This window comes from Apteryx rowi, unplaced genomic scaffold (genome assembly GCF_003343035.1).
Source record: "Apteryx rowi isolate R43461 unplaced genomic scaffold, aptRow1 scaffold_974, whole genome shotgun sequence".
In the NCBI taxonomy this organism is placed as follows: domain Eukaryota; kingdom Metazoa; phylum Chordata; class Aves; order Apterygiformes; family Apterygidae; genus Apteryx; species Apteryx rowi.
The window spans coordinates 129,121-147,381 of NW_020451287.1; the positions used below are offsets into that span (position 1 = coordinate 129,121).

The 18,261-nt window shown below is 42.6% G+C and overlaps 3 protein-coding genes and 1 long non-coding RNA gene across 9 annotated transcripts in view; 1 reads left to right on the forward strand and 3 right to left on the reverse strand.

Moving 5' to 3' along the window:
• The window catches only part of SUPV3L1 (Suv3 like RNA helicase), a 22,144-nt gene extending 19,623 nt beyond the window's left edge, over window positions 1-2,521 (reverse strand). Inside the window, exon 1 of the mRNA XM_026054912.1 lies at window positions 2,441-2,521. The gene's annotated coding sequence lies outside the window, so the exon portion shown is untranslated. The remainder of the gene's footprint in view (window positions 1-2,440) is intronic.
• VPS26A (VPS26, retromer complex component A) lies at window positions 966-14,480 on the reverse strand. Of its 4 annotated transcripts, none has more exons than XM_026054919.1 (9): window positions 14,371-14,480; window positions 11,243-11,392; window positions 9,549-9,624; window positions 7,386-7,542; window positions 6,275-6,439; window positions 5,711-5,817; window positions 4,503-4,571; window positions 3,514-3,656; window positions 966-2,714 (listed from the first exon to the last, which is right to left on the reverse strand). In XM_026054919.1, exons 1-9 carry the CDS (start codon window positions 14,371-14,373, stop codon window positions 2,601-2,603), a joined length of 984 nt encoding a protein of 327 aa, XP_025910704.1. In that variant the 5' UTR covers window positions 14,374-14,480; the 3' UTR covers window positions 966-2,600. The 4 variants fall into 4 exon arrangements, with proteins under 4 accessions (XP_025910704.1, XP_025910703.1, XP_025910706.1 ...); XM_026054918.1 differs by lacking the exon at window positions 14,371-14,480 and adding an exon at window positions 13,234-13,314; XM_026054921.1 differs by lacking the exons at window positions 4,503-4,571; window positions 14,371-14,480 and adding an exon at window positions 13,234-13,255.
• A 139-nt stretch (window positions 14,481-14,619) lies between these two features.
• The window catches only part of LOC112960536, a 19,754-nt gene continuing 16,112 nt past the window's right edge, over window positions 14,620-18,261 (forward strand). For all 3 annotated transcript variants that reach the window (XR_003251778.1, XR_003251776.1, XR_003251777.1), the window contains exons 1-2: window positions 14,620-14,730; window positions 15,010-15,117. This is a non-coding gene — a long non-coding RNA (uncharacterized LOC112960536). The remainder of the gene's footprint in view (window positions 14,731-15,009; window positions 15,118-18,261) is intronic.
• Window positions 15,686-18,261, reverse strand: part of SRGN (serglycin) — a 3,851-nt gene continuing 1,275 nt past the window's right edge. Inside the window, exons 2-3 of the mRNA XM_026054889.1 lie at window positions 17,753-17,900; window positions 15,686-16,657 (exon numbers count right to left, since the gene is read on the reverse strand). Of these exons, the coding sequence (XP_025910674.1) occupies window positions 16,444-16,657; window positions 17,753-17,900 (362 nt within the window). The 3' untranslated portion in view covers window positions 15,686-16,443. The remainder of the gene's footprint in view (window positions 16,658-17,752; window positions 17,901-18,261) is intronic.

Genomic DNA, 18,261 nt, shown 5'->3' on the forward strand with positions numbered 1-18,261 from the left:
GGCCACGCGCACCGCCGCATCGGCAGCGAAGGGCAGCAGCAGCGGCGGCGGCGCGGCCTTTGTGCGTCATCGCGCCGCGACCGCCCTCCGCGCAGCCTCTGTACGTCATCGCGCAGCCGCCGCCAGGACGGGGCGGGGCGGGAGGCAGCGGCGGGAAAATGGCGGCGGCGGAGCTCGGGCCCCAGCGCCGGGGGGGGGGAAGGGGAACCGGGAGGGGAACCGGGAGCTGCTACAGCAGCACAGCTTAAAAAAGAGAGAAAAAAAACCCACCCCAAGTCAKTCCCAGGAAGGAAACTTTGGCGTAGCAGCTCTTAAGACAACTTTATTAGGAACATGCCCTGTTTCTGTCCCTCTTCTGTGAGGAAGCTACATACTCCAAGAAATCTTGGGCCGCTTGGTTCAAAAATTAGAACATCCTATGCCGGTATCAGGTTTAAACATGACTGAGGGTGAATTCCAGTAAAAACTGAGGCTTTTCAGCAAAAAGGTGGTGGACCCATTGGTGTCAACATAGAACACGTAGTGCAAAGAAGGGAATTACCACGTAGGAAGAGTAGGTACATTCACTAAATCCCCATCGTTTTTGGCATGCTCCCAGGCTAGCAGCAGCATAGCAGTTATGTCCACATGCCATCTCAACGCTTGCCCCCAGAACAACACACAGAAATTTGGCCTGCAGGCATGTTCTGCGCTTTGATACCATGTGCTAGAGAGAAAGGAGCAGGGCACAGGGAGTCTTTATGKCCAGATCATTAATACATTTCACTGCTGTCACTTAAAGTCCTTTTCTACTTATGATCAAATGAATCACAACAGGTTTTTTTTTTAAATATGTATGAATTCGGTTATCATAGACTCCCTCAGTTATAAGTGTTCTTCCATACAGTGACATGCACTCCTGTTGCAAATGGCAGAGCTCAGAGAAGTTACAACATACATCCCAATTAACAAAGACAACCCAGTGCTTAGTGAGAATACAGCTATTTTAATAATTCAAATAGCAGCTCTTGTTTATTATACATGGTTGCACAATTTGAGGCTGGTTAAGTACAATCTGTTCTCAAAATCTCTTGGAATAATTTCCAGATTACAACATGCAAGTGACCATGAAAATATTTGGCTTTTAATTTTTTTAATTTTTTTTTTTAAGTTCTGAACAGGCACTTACATGAGGGAGTTAAGTTTGCTCTCAAAGATATCCACATGAAGAGAAGTATCCTAGCATAAAGTACACAGAATCTTCGTCCGCTTTATCAAAGTGCCATAGTAATAAAACAGTTCTTACAGAAATGTAATTCAATTATTCACTTACTCATAAAGTAAGGTTACCAATGACACTTGCACTGAAGTTGAAAAGTCTTGGTTTAAAGGCCAAGTGAACTACAAGCGCAAGTAGCCTTCCACACAGCAGGCTTCATTTTATGCCCAAGCCACATGTCTGATAACAGACTACATGCTCAATTGTGACTAGATGAAGGCTAACTTGTTTAAGCTATTTCTCCGTGAGATGATGAAGACAAACAATCTGCTTTGCTAGACAAGCTTCCAATAGTTTTGAAGCTCACCTGGCTTCAAAATACCTTTCTAGAAGAGCACAAAAAAGCTTGTTTACCCTCGTAACAGGCCTCGATGGACTCGGGAGGATGTCCTTTGAGGATGTTTTGCCTCTCCTATTAGGACAGCGAGGAAACAAACTGTGAAGACAGTGGAAGTGTGAATCCAGGAGGAATAATAGTGTATTTTCAAAATAATCAATGTTACCAGTGTTTGTTTCATCAATAAGGGATAGTTACTTTCACATATTTCAGCCACTCACCACCTCAAAGTGAAATAGTGAGAACATCTCCACTTTGACTAGTTACTGGGCAATGACCCTTAAAAAGTCAGCAGTCACTCAGATGAAAGGCTTAGAAGTACGGTAGAATGAGAATTTTTTTTTGGGGGGGGGGGGGGGGGGAAGAGATGCTTACTAACACTTTTTGTTACTAACAGACTCAAAGCTTCTTAAAAACCTTGGTAAGGCAGCTGAAGGCTCCACAGTTATCATATTCATAGTGCATATACATGCAGTTTGAGTTAAACCCTAACATGATAATTAGAAGTCTTTTAGGGCAAGAAGTCCATCGTAAGCCTTGATTTTTAGTGTGATTTAGTCAATTGTCTTACTGTGGTTTCAAAACAAAAAAAATGCAGATAAGCAACATTTGAAAGAGACATGCAATAAACAATATGGAGAAGGGAAATGCTTTAGTCTACACAATACAGGTGATCAGCAAAATCAAATATACCAGCCTACCATGCATGGAAATAACTAGATTTAAGCTTATGCATATCCAAGTGCATAACATTATCAAATAAAAGTAAATGTGCAGTATAAAATAGTAGCTTAAGAAAGTTCCAGTGTTTGAGAAAGCACTTTATTTTAAATGTATATACATACTTGAATGTTTAACTGAAGAATATTTTAGTAGTATGGTAAATGCAGCACTGCAAGATGAAGGAAGACAGTTGTAATGGGAATTTTGGCCTTCGTTTCCCACAGGCTGCTGCCATCTTTAACCTGCTGAAGCATTGTGAGAGTTTTTCCATCTTAAACCAGTTCACATTTCAGGTTGCTCAGCAGATGCTTGTGATTCTGGAGATTCAAATCGCTGGTGAAAGTTTGTTCGTTGTTTCCTCAGTTTCTCAGGAGCTTTTCTCCATAAAATTATTTCCTATTGAGAAAGTAAACACTTTTGAATCAACCATTCAGCACTAAGCCAGAAGTATCAAGTACCATTACGATAAGACCTGCCTAGGCAAAGAATTTTGAAAAAACTCTGAATTGTCACTGTATTGTGCTTTTCTGTAACTAAGGTAGAAACAAGAGACAGGTAATTCAATTTACATATTTAGTTAACGCCTGAACATTTATTATGATCAATCCTCAGCAGTCACCTCCCAGGCTATTTTAAGCCCTACTTAGACAGTATAAAGGGTTAAAGTATTTTTTTCTTCTTCCTTTTCCTCTAGATCTGAAGCCTACCATAGCCTTATTATCCTCCAGTCTCCTTTTGTTTTCCACTTTAAATTATATTGCCCTGTCTATTCTTTAGAAGGAAGACTGATCTACATAGCTTTATTCCAGTGACCCTTTTCACATCATTCTTTTCTTCTGTATGTCCTCAACTTTTGCTGAATTTCAGTCAAGCATCTTAATCTTTTGTATAATTTTGCATTTTGAACCCAAGTTATTACTGTAAAGGGAAATCTGCAATAGTTTAAAAACAAAAAAGGAAACATGCATCTGCAGCTCATTTTAAATACAGATTTGTCTGAGTATTCATACCGCAAAGTTCCTTTATGGCTCCCTCTTTTTAAAGCTAGCATTTTCTGCACAGACTGCAATACACCAGACAACAGAAATACCTGAGCCATACACGAAACACAGTTGGTTTCTAATGTGTCAAATATTTAAAGCAGCATATTCAACAGTCCAGATAACTCCTGCAACAAGATTCCTAGAGACCATACCTGTTGTTTGAAGTATCGTCTGTCTTCTTCATCCACAAGCACTAGATTTAAGAAGTACCTCACTGAAAACTTTTTGTTTACATCTCTCATTGTAGGAGTTGGGTCATAGCCTGCTAAGAACAGTCTTATAGGAATTGATTCACCTTAAAGAGGAAAGAGTTTAAAATAAGTTCCTGAAAACTGGGTGTCATTAAACAGTTTCAGAAGCCATTCACACATAAATGCAGCTTAGCTTCCCAAGCACTGTCTTTGCATTCTGAAAACAGGGACCCTTCCTTTCCTAGGAGGCAATACCAGATTTCCAGGATCTGAAGTTCACAAGAGCCTTCTAGGCAACAAGTCACTCACACTTCATTAGGTTTCAGATCATTTAAGCCTTTTCCACAGTCATCAACACCAGCTCCTGCAAGTTGGAAGTGCCAGTCTAGACTAACAAATTTAACCTTCATGCTTAGATCAAGCCTAAGTTACACCATCTTCCACCACCAAGTCACCTTCACAGTACTGCTGCTGCCTAGGGCACCTAATGGCACTTGCATGTCCGAATCCTGAAAGCAGGCACAGCTCAGACACTTGATAAAACACACAACCTACAGAGGCAAGTGTGAAATCAAAGGTGGAAGCATGGTAGCCAGGCAAGACAAAAGGAACAATATCTAGGACTCTATATCTACAAGGAAGTTCAGCATAATGGAGTTTGAACTAAAGTGCTAAATGGAGCAGTCACAGAACTTGCATGGTAAACAGGGACAAATTATTAGGATCAAGTGAAATGCTCTAAGTCAATGAAAATATCTGCTTTGAATATGAAAAAAAAAAATCCACCCTCATTTCAGCAACCTAAGGAGAAATACAATTTCTCCAAGAAAAATTTACAGAAGTCAACTCCTGTGCTTCAGACTGGTGGGGTAGAGGGAAAGGCAGGGAAGGGAGACAAACAGTTTTAACCCAGAGTGTTCCCCCTTCAAAATAGAAGCACTATTATTTACCTTTAACTGGTGCACCATCCATTATTTCATACTTTGCAATGGTTTCAGTCTCTGTTGTGGTACTGGGTCCTGGTCAAACAAGTTTTCACTTTGAGAACACATTCTTCAGTTTTTAACRTATTTACAAAGTTTTATCACAGCAATTTCTACTTTGCAGCATTCAAATTACAGAACACTGCATTTTTTTCTTGCCTTCGTAGGTCTTCAAAGCAAGAAAAACATTGCCTTATATACCGGTTACACACAGACAGTGCCAGTAAAGTCATCTCCTGGGCAGAGTGTCTGCTTCTTACTCTCTCTTCCCCACACTGACAAGGAAGAGGCAGCAGCTAATGCTTCCAGGGAGCCCTCAGTACAAAGGCTTTGAATAATGGGGAAGCATGCAGGGTAAGACCTGTGAAAATGTTCGGAGGGCAGTGCTACTTACTTTGACACTACTAGGCCACGATCAGACTAGAAACCTAAAGGGGTACCATCCAGCAAAAGAGGCACCTTTCTCCAGACCTTAGGATGGTTAAGTTGCAGTGCCAAGTTTAGCCACAAAAGGCAGCAGCAGCAATAAGAGCAGCTTTCTGCCCTTCCTGTGACTACGAAAGCTTTCTTACTCTCTGCACAAACAGCTCACTATGGCCCCAGGCACTGGCAAAAGAAGTCATGAGCCACAGCCTCTTACTGGCTCCCTAGCTCCAGGGTGCGCAAGCCTGATCTGCAATGATCAAGCTGTTGCTGCTTCAAAGCCTCTTGATATTTTCATCATATCAGTTTTAGGCTGACTCAAAGTGACATACTTCCAGAGCGTGAAAGGTATTCATGCCACTCTTTACCAAGTCCATTTTGCCAGATTACCTCTGCGGAGGTAAATGGTTCTTCAAGACACATTTTACACCCTCTTCCTTGTTCATTATCTATCAAGGCTGCTTAAGCTCATGCATATTTACACCCAAGTTCCATTTGCAATGATTCAGATTTGTAAAGCTAGCTAGCCCAACGTTCACAATCCCAGAACAAGCTGCAGACCTTGAGTAATGTTGACTACTAAGTACAATTACTGATGCCACAAATTGCAAATTGTAGTCAAACATCAGTGATAGAAAGCACGTGGAAGATCACTTCAGCCAAAACTGGAACTTTTTGACCTCACTCTCCAGATTTGCCTAAGCTCAACTGGCATACAAGTTGCCATCTCCTTTGACCTTTGTTTCTCTTACCAATTCCAGTAATCTCCTTTTTGATCAGCTGCAACTCCATGTGCTGAATTTTTATTCTCACTAAGAGGAAGTAAATTTTTCCAACAATCACATCCTTTAAGTGATACCTTTAAGAGAACAGAATAGGGTTTTCATTAAACAAACATCTTTTACACCTTCTTAAAAACAAGTTATATAGGCAGTTACCTTATCTGCCTGTTAATTACTCTGAGCTTACTTCCCCAAGATGAGCATCTCAGCCAGACCAGAGCAATTAGCATCTTCCCATCACTGCAGTAAAGTACTGCAGTTATATATTGAAATAGCATGAATGCTATTTGAAATCAAGTCTTAAATATTTGCTGCTGACCTTCCTTTTAGTACCGAAAGCAGAAGAGACAAGTATTTCTCAAAGAAGGCCACTGTATAATTACTAGCCAAACAACTCAATATAATAATCATTGAAAATGATGCGTTACATTTTTTAATACCTCCGGGTGTCAGGTTGCTCATCAAATATTCAGCAGTCTACATTTTTCTCCTCAGATATTTACTTAGATGTGTTTTGCTCCAAGTTACACTTACTTAGATTTATTGTATTCAAACTCTATATGCAGGCAGTCTTCAATGCCTACTTCCATTTTAATTGAGTTGTTTACATCTGGGTAGGTAGCAAGCTGGTGAACAATGAGATCATACTCTTTTACCAGGTCTGACAGCCGTCTAACTATTGTCACTTTTAGGAAATACCTAGGAAAAAAGCCACCAAGTTGGTCAGAATTATTCAGAATTACATAAAGAAAGGCATTTATGTTTTGAGATACAGGTGTTCTTTGAAAGACCAGAGAACATTCTCTCTTAAGACTGAGCAGAAAGGAGCAAGACAAAAAAAATACACAATGTTTTTTAGGTAGAATTTTAAGGGAGACATGGACTGTCTTTACATGATTCAACTGAAAGAACTGGATCCGTATAAACAAAACGGAACAATTCTAAATAAAGTAGAAAAAGCTACATCATAACAGATTCTCAACACCTCCAGTCAAGGCACACTAGTTATTGGCTGTTACACGTCTGACTTGAAATCCAAAATACAGAGAGGTGAAGGACAAAAAACCCACACCCTCTGTGGGCACCACTCTCACTGCTTCTATTGCCCACCCACCAAAATAATGRGCATAGACACCCATCATATTTCACTGTCACATGTTAACTGTTATTTTCCTTGCACTGGTGCAAGTCACTGGAACACAACGGCTTTTACATAAAAGCTTATTTGCACTGTGCATTCAAAGCACAACATTCCAGTTTGGGGGGGGGAAAAAACATCCAGTATCAAAGTGACTTATTTTTAAGAATTACGTGAAAAGATAGATTTTTCTGCCCCTTTCCAACCCAAATCAAAACACCAGGGACTAGTTTAGCACTTGAAAATGAGCCACAAGGTAACTCTCATCATCAAATCCTTAGGCTGCCATTTATACATTTCAACAGTTCGTTTTGATGTTGTTAAAGTTCACAAAAGCCAATCATGCACTATTATTCTCACTATAGTTTTACTCTCAGGATAGCAGTGAAATTGGCCCTCTTTTTTTGGGGGGGGAGGGGGGAAGAGGGGGGAAAGGAAGAGAGGAAGAAGGAGCACAACTGTTAAATTATAGAATTTGCTTAGGGGGAGCACTTGACAGTTACAAACCTCAGCCTGACGTTGGCACCAATGTACGACTCGTATGGCTTCTCAACCTGCATGAATTCAAAGTCATAGCTTCTGCTCTGGGTCAGTTCTCCAGGTAAGGCCAGTTCTTTTACTAAGTTTACAAATTCATGAGTATTACTTTTGTCATTGAAGAGCTCTAAAGTTGAGGAAGTCAAAAGAAAGCGTGTTTCAGTATTTACTTTTAGCAAACAAAACTTTTTCTCTAATTTGGCAGAAGCAGGCAGGAAAGGAGAAAGGAAGCAACTACTTCCAGATCAAAGTGACACACATCTGTCAAAAAGTTTTATCCAGTTTTTCAAAGTTATTTTCAGCTTCAACAACCTACAGTAAGTATTTCTAAAGTACCACATGCAAGGCAAAGAACAATTATTTCAAGCTTCACTAACGTTATGTTTTTTATGCTAGTCCAGCTAACAAAGTATTTCTTGCCTTGCAGCCTTTGTAATTAGCACTGCCTGATTTTAGCTTCTGGAATTTATTTTATATAGATTGAGGCACTCCAGAAAAGAATACAAGTGAACTGAACACATCCTCAACTTCAGTTTATCATTGCTGATTTGCTAGAGACAGACATTTTAACTAGTAACTGTTTATTTTCCAAAACGACTACAAACAAACTAAGGTGCACTTTGTTTGCTATGACAAATGTTTAAATAACAAAGTTTATTTACCATTGCAAATCCAATACTTTTTGTGCAAGTCAGAAAAGTTGTACTCTGAAGAGTTTGTTTAAAATAAGCCTGTGACATGCAGCTGGAGCTAGTCTCCAAGTAAGGCAGAGAAACAAAACATCACAATACTGTGGTGTATTACTATATTAATTCAATTTAATAGAAGGTGCAAGAAAACACGAACAAGTACAAAGAGCAGTGGCTTAAAATAAGCCGCTTCTCCATAACTCCTTGAGAAATTTTAAACTTTAACACTACAGCAAGATGCCTAGAAACAAAATTCACTACATCAACTGGAAGTTTAGCAAATAAAAATCTATGCATCAAAGCAGATTAAAAACAATCAGCAGAGCTATTAGAGGACAACAAGCACTGAGATTGACATATCCAAGCTTTTCATTCCCATTGCACTGCTGCTTTATTCTGAAAGTTTGCTTTTACATCACCACTGACCAAAATCTCAAAGCACAGAGTACCAGGTGTCAGAAGTCAGTCACACCTGCTGTATAACAGTTCTCACACAGGGAACTGGAGCCTAATGGCTGATCAAAAATAGAGAATTTGTGAGAATTCAAAGTCAACTGTATGAGGCTGAAACTTGAAGATGAATTTCAAAGGGGGACACCAATGCAAACAGCCCTCTATTAGAGAAAGAGGGAATTTTAGCATCAAGCTAAGGACACAAAGATTAGCTCGGCTGGTGAAAAGAGGTTAGATGTGATCAAGATCCAGCCAGATCTGGACAGTTTTAAGAAACTGATATTTTTAATGTGAACACCACATAATCTTGTTAGAAAGAGCAGTGATCTTCTGAAGTTGCAATCCTATTTTGTCATCAGTATACAACTATGCTTTAGAAAACCAACCACCACAGAATTATTTCCAGAAAAATCTCACTGTAGGCTGCTCCATCTTTTTTTTTTTTTTTTTCCTATGCCTCTTCTTCCAGGTCCAGAATTAAAGGCTAGAATTAAGAGATCTAGCAAAACAGGTACAGCTGACATTTTGGTTTGGAACCTCAAATACAGATGAAACCAAGCATAGGCAGAAAGAAGAAAAACAAAAAAAAAGTAGTTCGGCCCCAGTTTTAATATCAAGGTCATTCATTTACAGTTATTTTCAGGGGTGTTTTTAACTTAAAAATGTATAGTCTGAAATATGTGAGGCAGAAGCCATGTGTACCATGGCCACATTTAGTTTTCAGAAATCCCTAATGGCTTTCATTCAGCTTCTCAACCAGCCTCCAACAGACAGAATACTCCTCATCCCAGTCCTCCCGCCCATTAATTTTCTGACTAGCACAAAGCAGTATATCACCTGTGTTAAAGTGAGTAGGTAATACTTCCTTTGGCACTTGTCATACACTAACCTGATCAGGTTGGGATGGTTGAGCCAGACTGCTATCAGTCACAAAAGCAAAGTTCCATAAACCACACCTACCTAACATCCCCTTTATAGCTTCAAAACTCACCAATTTGCCCTACAAATTCAATTCTAATTCCTTGGTGCTCTAGTCTCTTCCCATGCTGCTTAGAGATGACATTCACCTACCAAAGCAAAAAAGTACCAGTTAGAGTTTTAAACACTTTACTAAGATCAGGTAGTAAAGTGAAAGAGAAAAATACATTATTAAAACATGCCCATGAAGACTGAGACCTTCTCCTTAACAGTACCAGCTGAGCTTGAAGGCAAACAAATTAAACAGTTGATGAGAAAATTAAGCATCACCTACCAAAGCATCAGTAAAGCATATAAGAAAGATCTAACCATCCATGTGACTACATTTGATAAATAGGTCTGAAATCCCCAAGTCCCACAAATAGAAGACTAAGCCAGAGCTTCAGTAGAGTTCACACAAGCCAGCCATGACCCTCTTACCATCTTGGAAGGCCGAGATCTTCAAAACATCTTCTGACAGTCACACTGACGTGTCCAAAACAAAAAGACTGTCATGACATGTATTCCTTTCAAATCAAGTGAATTTAAGTCCCTTCCTCAGCAGAATTTTAGAGAAGTCAAAGCAAAAAACAACAGACAATCAAACCTACTATCAGGACCTTCATACCAGTATATCAATGATATCTGAGTGCAAGTAAACCACATGGACAATCTGCCTTTGTGGTGAAAAGAAGAAGAAATGGAGAGGCAGAGGGAAGGTGCCCAACAAGTCACTGGTCTTCCAAACCTCCTGATCCAGTTGTGATTGGATTAGTCAAAACTCATCAGGCACATCTCAGGAGTCGCTGATATAAGCGAGAAGTCCTTAGACCAGTGAACACATGAGAGCTAGTTCCTCTGCTCCCTGAGTTTGAGGCCTATCTTGTGAGAGTTTCACGTCCCTGAAAGGATCTTTCTAGAGAATCAAGCTCATAACATGGAAAGACATCTGAAGAGCAGGAAGATGCCCAGTAGCAATAGATTAGTTAAGACTGAAGTAGGTATTTAGAAGTCAATCCCAGAACCCAACATCTGGCCCAAGCTTCTAGGAGGAAAAGCAGATTAGAACAGAAACATTCAGAGAATGAGAATGGCTCTAGTAGAACCAGAGGGATCACAAGGAGTTCCTAGGTGCAATACTGAAAGATGAGGAATCCTTCTGGCAATCTTAACTTCATTCTTTTTTCAACCAGAAAAACTCCCATGGACTGGGCAGCCAGCTGAACTTAATATGTTGCTCCTCTGATGCAATTCCAGAAACAACCTCAGGGCATGAAGCATAAGGCTTGGCTTCAGGATATGCAAAGCTAGTCAGCTGCATCAGCCAATAATTACTGTTACGTGTGAGACATTATGGATTTTGGAGTTTACAGGGAAGAGCAGAGTAGAAGAAAGGAGGAGATCCAGTTGGGAATAGTTTTCTTGTCAAAACCAATGACAAGATTGCACATAATTGCACAAACAGCTTCTCCATAAAGACAGGATAAGTAGAGGCAAACCAGCAGCAACAAACCATTGGAAAGGTTCAGTTTTGTCAGTTTCCTCAGTAACTATGGCTGGAAAGACCAGATATAGGAAAACAGTGTTTTTTCTTTGAATAGCAACACAAGCTGCGATTCCAGTTCCAGCTGTTGCCTATATCAGTTATCATTTAACCTCCTATATGTATGCACATACCAGAATCAGTAGAGCAATTCATAGGCATCAAAAAAAATAAAAAAAGATTACCTTTCCTGAAACAGACTCGCCATCATAGAAGAGATAATGCTTTTCTACTTTACCATCTTCTGTTTTGATTTCTGCTGTTTTTCGTGTTTCAGCATCATTAAGAACAACATCAATCTCACAAACAGGACCAAAAAAGCCTCCAAGAAAACTCTGAAATAAGAATAATTAGATAAGTTACTACACAGTAAACATTCCAGTTTTTAAAGAGTGGTATTTACTTGCAGCTGTACACTCTAAATTGGGGAAGAAGTCTGCATATCCACTACAAGACTGTTCTGTATTAAAGACTCAAGAAATATCATGACAACACAGGACAATTGTTTGTCTAGAAAATAACTGAAATAGGATCAGTAACAAGGAGAAGCAGCTCTTACAAAATATAACGTTTATAACAAAGCACACAGTGTAAGTACCATTACTACTATTCCATTAAGATACTACTAAAATAAATACTATCACTGCTGCAATCGCGACTTTGGCTTCTGCCACTGCAAAGTTTCTCTTCCTATTTACTATTAAATCACTGATTTCACTTTCAAAAATTAATCACTTAATCATACTCCAAAAAAAAAAAAAAAAAAACTTATCTTGCTAACAAATTGATCCCATCAGATTTAAGATTTGCAATGTTCTGCAAAAAAATTACTTACTGTTTTATACCCACTGTAACTTGCTGTATAAACAGCAGTAAAAGTTGAAGGAATAACAAAGCAAACTAGGATGCTTCAGTCTGGGGAAAAAAAAACAGCTAACAGGGAATATAACAAAAGCCTATCAAATTCCTCCTATCAAATTAAATGAAGGTCCTGCAGTAGCAGGATCAAAAGACAGTGGCTCCTCACATAGTGTAGTTCAGCTTTATTGCTCTGCCAGCAGATACAGTGGATGTTAGAAGTTTACATGGGTTCAACGGGGGCATATCCATCAGGGATTATTGAACGTAAAAGTATCACCTCCGGCCCAGGAAGCTCTCAGACCACAACATACTGGCACCTAAAGCAATATTGTGGAGAAGTATTAAACGTTCACCCTGGCCTTACAAAAGCCTTYGCTAGGCATGAGCTTCTGACCAGCATCAAATACAAGAAGCTAAGAAAGATCATCCTTTGACCTTGTACAAGCATTTCTTACAAGAAACTGAAAAACATGTTAGCAGCTGTATGTGAACTCAACAAGATTAGTACAAAAGCCCACATTTCTCCAGCTTAATCCATTAATCTTCTTTGATGTACTAAAGCAGACAACAGTTCAGTAACTCATTGTGACTTCTCTTTTTTGAAAGAAATTACAAATTAGTTCTCAGTGAACTTCACAAATTTAATGTCAAGAACTAAGGAATTAAGAACATGTTCAAAATATTTTGGGGGACCTGAAGTTTCAAGTGCAGTGCTAAGAGAAAAAAAAAAAATGGAAGAAAGTTTGATGATGTGAATGCTACTGCCCCAGTAACAGCAATATTGAGGAACTGTTTTGCTTACCCCTACAAGTCAAGCAAAGGCATTGTGCAATTTTGAGCTATGAAACAGCAATTCAAGCAAGACTAAACTGACTGTGTACTCGTTCAGATAGCAAATGGCCCTAGTTCAGTCCGTGAAGATGCATATAATTCTGTAACTGAAGCCTAGATTAGTTACATCTACTTCACATTCTCAGAGGAAAGCAAAAGCACAGTCCACAAGGAGGTTAAACCTAAGACTGAAGGGTCCTCCAAGTCTCTGCCAAGCACATATTTGCATTCATTGCTTTTTTTTTTTTTTTTTTTTTTTTAAATGACCACACACTAGCACTGTTCTTGATTTTCAGCTCCTGGGAGAAGGGAAGAGAGAAAGAAAAGAAAACTTCAGCAAGAATTCTCAGTCTTTAGACTACTTTAAATTGTTACATAGGTTACTTTGGGCATGCCCTTTTCCTTTTCTTAACAACCCTGTACTTATTTTCCAGCTTAGCCTTCCACTTCCCCCATTGCCAAACTAAACAGGGAAGCACATTACCTTTACAGTATACATCATACAAGATGCTCCCACAGTAGCTTCCAAATTACAAAGCTGTACCATCATCTAACGCAGTCAGCCAGACCTAACATCAGTAGCGTATCGCTTCTTAAGACTCTGTGTATGGAGGACCTTTCGCCACATGTACAACACAGCAACATTACTTGCTACATCAGGACTCAAGTTGGTCTGTGTTAATTCCTTACATGTTATAGCTGTACTAAGGAGCTGCAAGTCTGCTGGAAGCTGAAAAGCTGTTCAGAAATCCCAGCCTCGGCTCCACACGGAGCCCTAAAAAGCCTGTCTGTCCAACAGAGACGGACATTAAGGAACGCACACGCTTCAGAAACTCACAATGCATTGATCCAGCTGATTCTTTAAGTAAAAAAAAGAAAAAATCTATACAGCACAGTGCATTAAGCACTTCATCTAAGCCAAATCTACCAGGGACACAAAGTGGCAGCTATTTCAACAGCCCAGCAGGATTAATAACTGCGGTCACTTAAAGGGCTGCCGCCTCACAGAGGCTGCTGAAAGACTGGCAGGCACTTTCGGGCGGATTTTGCCCCAAAGCCCCTCGGAGGCCAGGTGCGCAGCCCGCCCAGAAGCCGAGTCCCCCGGCGACGCCAGGCACTGGAAGGGGCGCGGGCGCAGCGGGGCGCGGCGAGGGCACGTCCCCGGCGCCGCTCCGCAGGCGGCAGGAGCGCCAACAGAACAAGAAAGCCCCGCGCCCGCTTCCGCGGCGGGACCCTCGGCGGCGGCCCCGGGCGGCCGCGCCGCCGTGTGACGCAGCCCAGGGGCGCCGGCCCGGTGCCGGCGAGGCTCCCTCCCTCCCTCCCTCCGGGCGGCGGCAGAGGGCAGGGAGCGCCACGCGGCGCCGGGGAGGGGGGGGGGGGCAAACGGCCGCCGGTGCCCGCGGAGAGGGGCGAGGGCGGGCGGCGGCTCCCCCCGCCCCGCGCAGCCACAGGTGGGGGGGGAGGAGGAGGAGGCGCCCGGCCCAGGCCGCCGCCGCCTCAGGGCCGGCGCGCGGCGCGGGGGGAGGAGGGGAGGGGGCGCCGCGCGCTGCCCAACGGCCGTTGGGGTCTCGCGGCTGCAGGGGGAGGGCGGGGAGCGGGGCGCGCGCGCCCGCGCACTCACCATGGTCGCGGCCCCGCGGCGGCCGACTCCTACCCCAGGCAGCACCAGCACCAGCGGCGGCTCCGGCCCGCGCCCCTGTCATGTGACCTCAGAGGCGGCCGCGCCACGCCCCCCTCCCGGCACGTGACCGCCCCCTCCCCGCTCCGTGTCCGCCCGGGGCCGGCCTGGGGGCGGGCGGGGTCGGAGCGCCGGCGGGAGGGGGCAGAGCGGCGCATGCGCACCGCGGGGGCGGGGCAGCGCCCGGCCGGCCGTTAAATTTTAATTAATCCGTTGTTTATAGCGGGGGGGGACCGGAATTTACTCCGTTCACCTTCGTGTAGCGCCTGAGAGAAACGCGGCGGTAACAGGTTTAAATAAACGGTATGAGCTTCCTCAGCAATCAAAAGACTCGTAACCTAAAGACGTCATTTTATCCTGATTTAGTTAAGCTGCCAGAAAGCTGTTTGGACCCACTTATTTCTGCTTAAGTCAAGCTCATTCTATATTTAGCTTAAATGGAATAGTAATACATTTGAGTTAAAGCAAAGCACTCGGTTTTATGTTGGAAAAAAAAGAACCCATCAAGAACTTTGCGTCAAATTGTCTAACTTTGAAAGCACCTATCAGTAAAAAACACATTTTTTTTTTCTTGGCAAACAGGTTGTCGTTTATTCACGCCTCTGCGCAGCGATCGGAGCATGAGGGGCTGATGTCCCAGCACGTGGACCAAGACGCGGAGAAAATGTTATTTCCAGATCAGTCTTTCAGGTAAACAGAGGAAAGGTGTTACACCCGAAAGCCCGATATTTCGAATTGTCGGTCTGTAGTTTGGCCGTCAGATGGCAATATTAGGTGGTGCTCACCGCTCGCTTGTCTGCTCAGCAGCCATCAGTTTCAATTCTGCAACTCGCACAGTAAGTCCAAGCTAGAAAAGCACCTAAAAGTAAGCTCATTTGCAAGCACATGATTACGTCTATTGACTTAGTTATTTTTTTGGTTTTGGTTTTGGTTTGGGTTTTTTTTTTCACGTTTTAGAGAGCAGATGTTACTGGAGGCAACCAGAAATGCTCAGTGGTGTCCGTCCTGTGGACTTTTGTGGAGCTGTATTTTTGTTAGTGCTGCCAAATGCAGCATTTGTCCCTCCAAATACAACATTTACGCATTTCCCCTAGGAAAACTGATTTGAAAATCAGTTGGAAGAGCTTCCCGCTGGAAATCAGCAGACTTTGGGGATGCTCTTGTGTCAGACCGCAACCCTTTCTGCAAGCACTGTCGTTTAAGCACTGTATGTCTCAAGGGGCTCACCACACACAGCTTCGAGAGCTCAGTCTAATGCTTAAGAAAAAAATGGTTTAATTTAGATTTTATTAGGATAACAGGTGGGTAGATACAGACATCACAGGAAAATCCATTCAGCGATTTGAAAGGCAGGTGCACTTGCTCGTTGGCCACTTCTGATGTTAAAAGTCACAAGGAGAGAATGGAGAAGGGGGTTATGGTTTTTGCCTTACAGAATCTCATAACTTCTGTTAAGATAACGCAGCCAAAATAGTGCACAAGCTACACTGCAGCAGACCAGCCGTAACAAGAAGACCCATTCTTACATTCGTAACAGGAAATAACATCTATAGTGCCAGAACAGTTCACAACATTTTGTGCTTTTTAAGGAAATAATCTAAGGAAAGTCAGATGAAAGGCAACTGTTTGAGTTGATTTTACATAATTAGTTGAGTTGTGTTAATRTGCAGCTGATTCCCATTAAATAAAGATTTTTAATTTATTACCACTGGGTGTTTTTTTTTTTTTTGCCAGCCATAATATTTATACAAACAAGATTATGACAGATCCTTTAAAATCCTATTTTCCCCTGATTTGGATGGCTACCCTACACTTCAAAAGCAAAGAGTAAGTTCAGACTGAATACAGATTTTTAGTGAGTAAGAGCAATAGAGATTGTAAGGCAGTTTTTATTGATTTAGAACTCGTATAAAACTGTTTTGTCCTGAGAGTAATCACATTTGGTCATACACCAGAGAAGATGTGCCAAAGACAAGAAAGGTCACAATCTTTACGATGAGGGCCAAGTTTCCTCTCCTACAGAATTAAATCCTCCTCTGTGAGCTTCTGCTTCAGCTTGCTTTTTTGCTTGCCCACCAAGAAGTTGGGGAACTTCATGCTGGGGTAATCGTTGCCGAAGTCAGCCCCTGACCCAGACTCCTGCTCCACTTCAGCCACGTCCTCAGACCCAGAGCCGGACTCGTCTTCTGAAAGCGGAAACATACTGGCCAGCTCCTGGTAGTCCTTCATCCTGAAACATGGAGCAGCAACATTTACGCCAAAGTTTAGCATGGGACAGCACCGCTCTCGCCCCCAGCTGACACTTGGTCCTGCTGCAAAACCCCCAGGAACAGCGCGTTTACAAAGAAAAAAAGCGTCAGCAGCAGAGCTGTGAGCACCGGAGGCTTTTGGGGGGGATTTTGTTGGGAAGGGAGCCTCAGGAATAACCAGCCTTTAAAAGGGTCACAGCCAAGTGATTTAACAGCAGGCAGAAAAAATATTCAACACATCATGAGGATTTGCTGCTACTGCTGCTGGTTAGCTGCTCTCACTGGATAGCTGTAAGGGAAACCTTGAAATCGTGCCTTGCCGCAAAGCTTGAAACAGCAGCATCCAAGCCACAAACTTAACGGCATGTGGACTTCTCTCCACCGCAGGGAAGAGGAAACAACGTTTCCCCTTTCTACCTGCATGTGGAGAAGAGCCCACCTCCTCCTCCTGAAGTGGGGCCCAAGCTGTAGCATGTGACCGTGATCCCCAGTAATGCCACTGTCACAGTCCTATTTATACTTTTTTTTTTTTAATTAATACACTGAAGCCTCTTAAAAGGTATTTTAGCTCCATCTCACTAGCGGCAAACATTTCACTGCATGAGTCAACTCTAAAGCTGTCATCATCACCGCTGTCACTCCAGCTTCCAGAGGTGAGAGCGTGAGGATGTCTCCACTCGACAGGACAAATGCCCGCCTTGTCCAATATCCTCCAAAAGGAGTCAAAAAGCGTAAGACAAGACCAAGCGTATATTGACGCTTCCCCCAAATACCCTACCAGCCTGATAATTTATGCTGTAAAGGTTTTCTCGCCCAGAGGTGATGCCTCTGTATCAGTGGTCTTTGGTAGATCTTTCTCCCATTAGCTTTGAACTCATGAAAACTCATGACACCGATAAATGCCCTAGCTGAGTTGCCCAGGGCATGGTGATTTTCACTCGCTCGCCAAGCAGTGGGATTTGTTCCTCAAACTTCACCTTTCCACTCACATACTTCTTGCCTGACTACTTGAGATGGGAATACTGAAAATTTTTCGGTGCCAGCGTGAATTGTGAAGGTACAGTGCAGGAACTTACAGAGAGGGATCAGCCATGGGCGGCAGGATGCGGTTGGCTCCACCTTCGGGCGTGTAAAACCAGGGCCCTTTCTCCTCGATGCAGTTGGCAGACCAGGCATCTGGTCTGCACCTCACCCGCTTGTATCTCGCCTTCTGCAGTGGCACACCTGCACAAAGCAGCGAGACGTTACTCACACGGACCCGAGCCACCGCCGTGACCTGCCAACTTGGGGAGCACCTGTTAAACTTTACAGGAGCAAAGTAATTTGCACGACCGCATTTGCTCAGCTGCAGAAAAGCGAACGAATCCCTGACCCCTCCAGTCCCGTACGCTCAATGGGATGAGTTTCGGCCAAGGAACCCAAAACTCAAGGCGCCCAAAGGGCAACCAACAAGTGGATTTGGGAATTGAGCAAGTGTGCTGTCAGGGAGCCTCTGAAGCAAGTCTGGGGAAAATAGGTGATTCAGACATTTACCAGATGCTTCTTTAAAATTAAGTAAACTGACAGTTTCATTTCTGGTCCCCGT

Bases quoted from the DNA above. Each gene is read 5' to 3' on its own strand.
- VPS26A (XM_026054918.1), bottom strand. From the start codon at position 13,299: ATGATGGTACAGCTTTGTAATTTGGAAGCTACTGTGGGAGCATCTTGT. The intron at 7,543-9,548 runs GTGAGTTTTGAA...CCTCAACTTTAG, and splicing joins TGAATTTGTAGGGCAAATTG to AGCTCTTCAATGACAAAAGT. The intron at 2,715-3,513 runs GTATGGTCTCTA...CTTTCTCAATAG, and splicing joins GACGATACTTCAAACAACAG to GAAATAATTTTATGGAGAAA.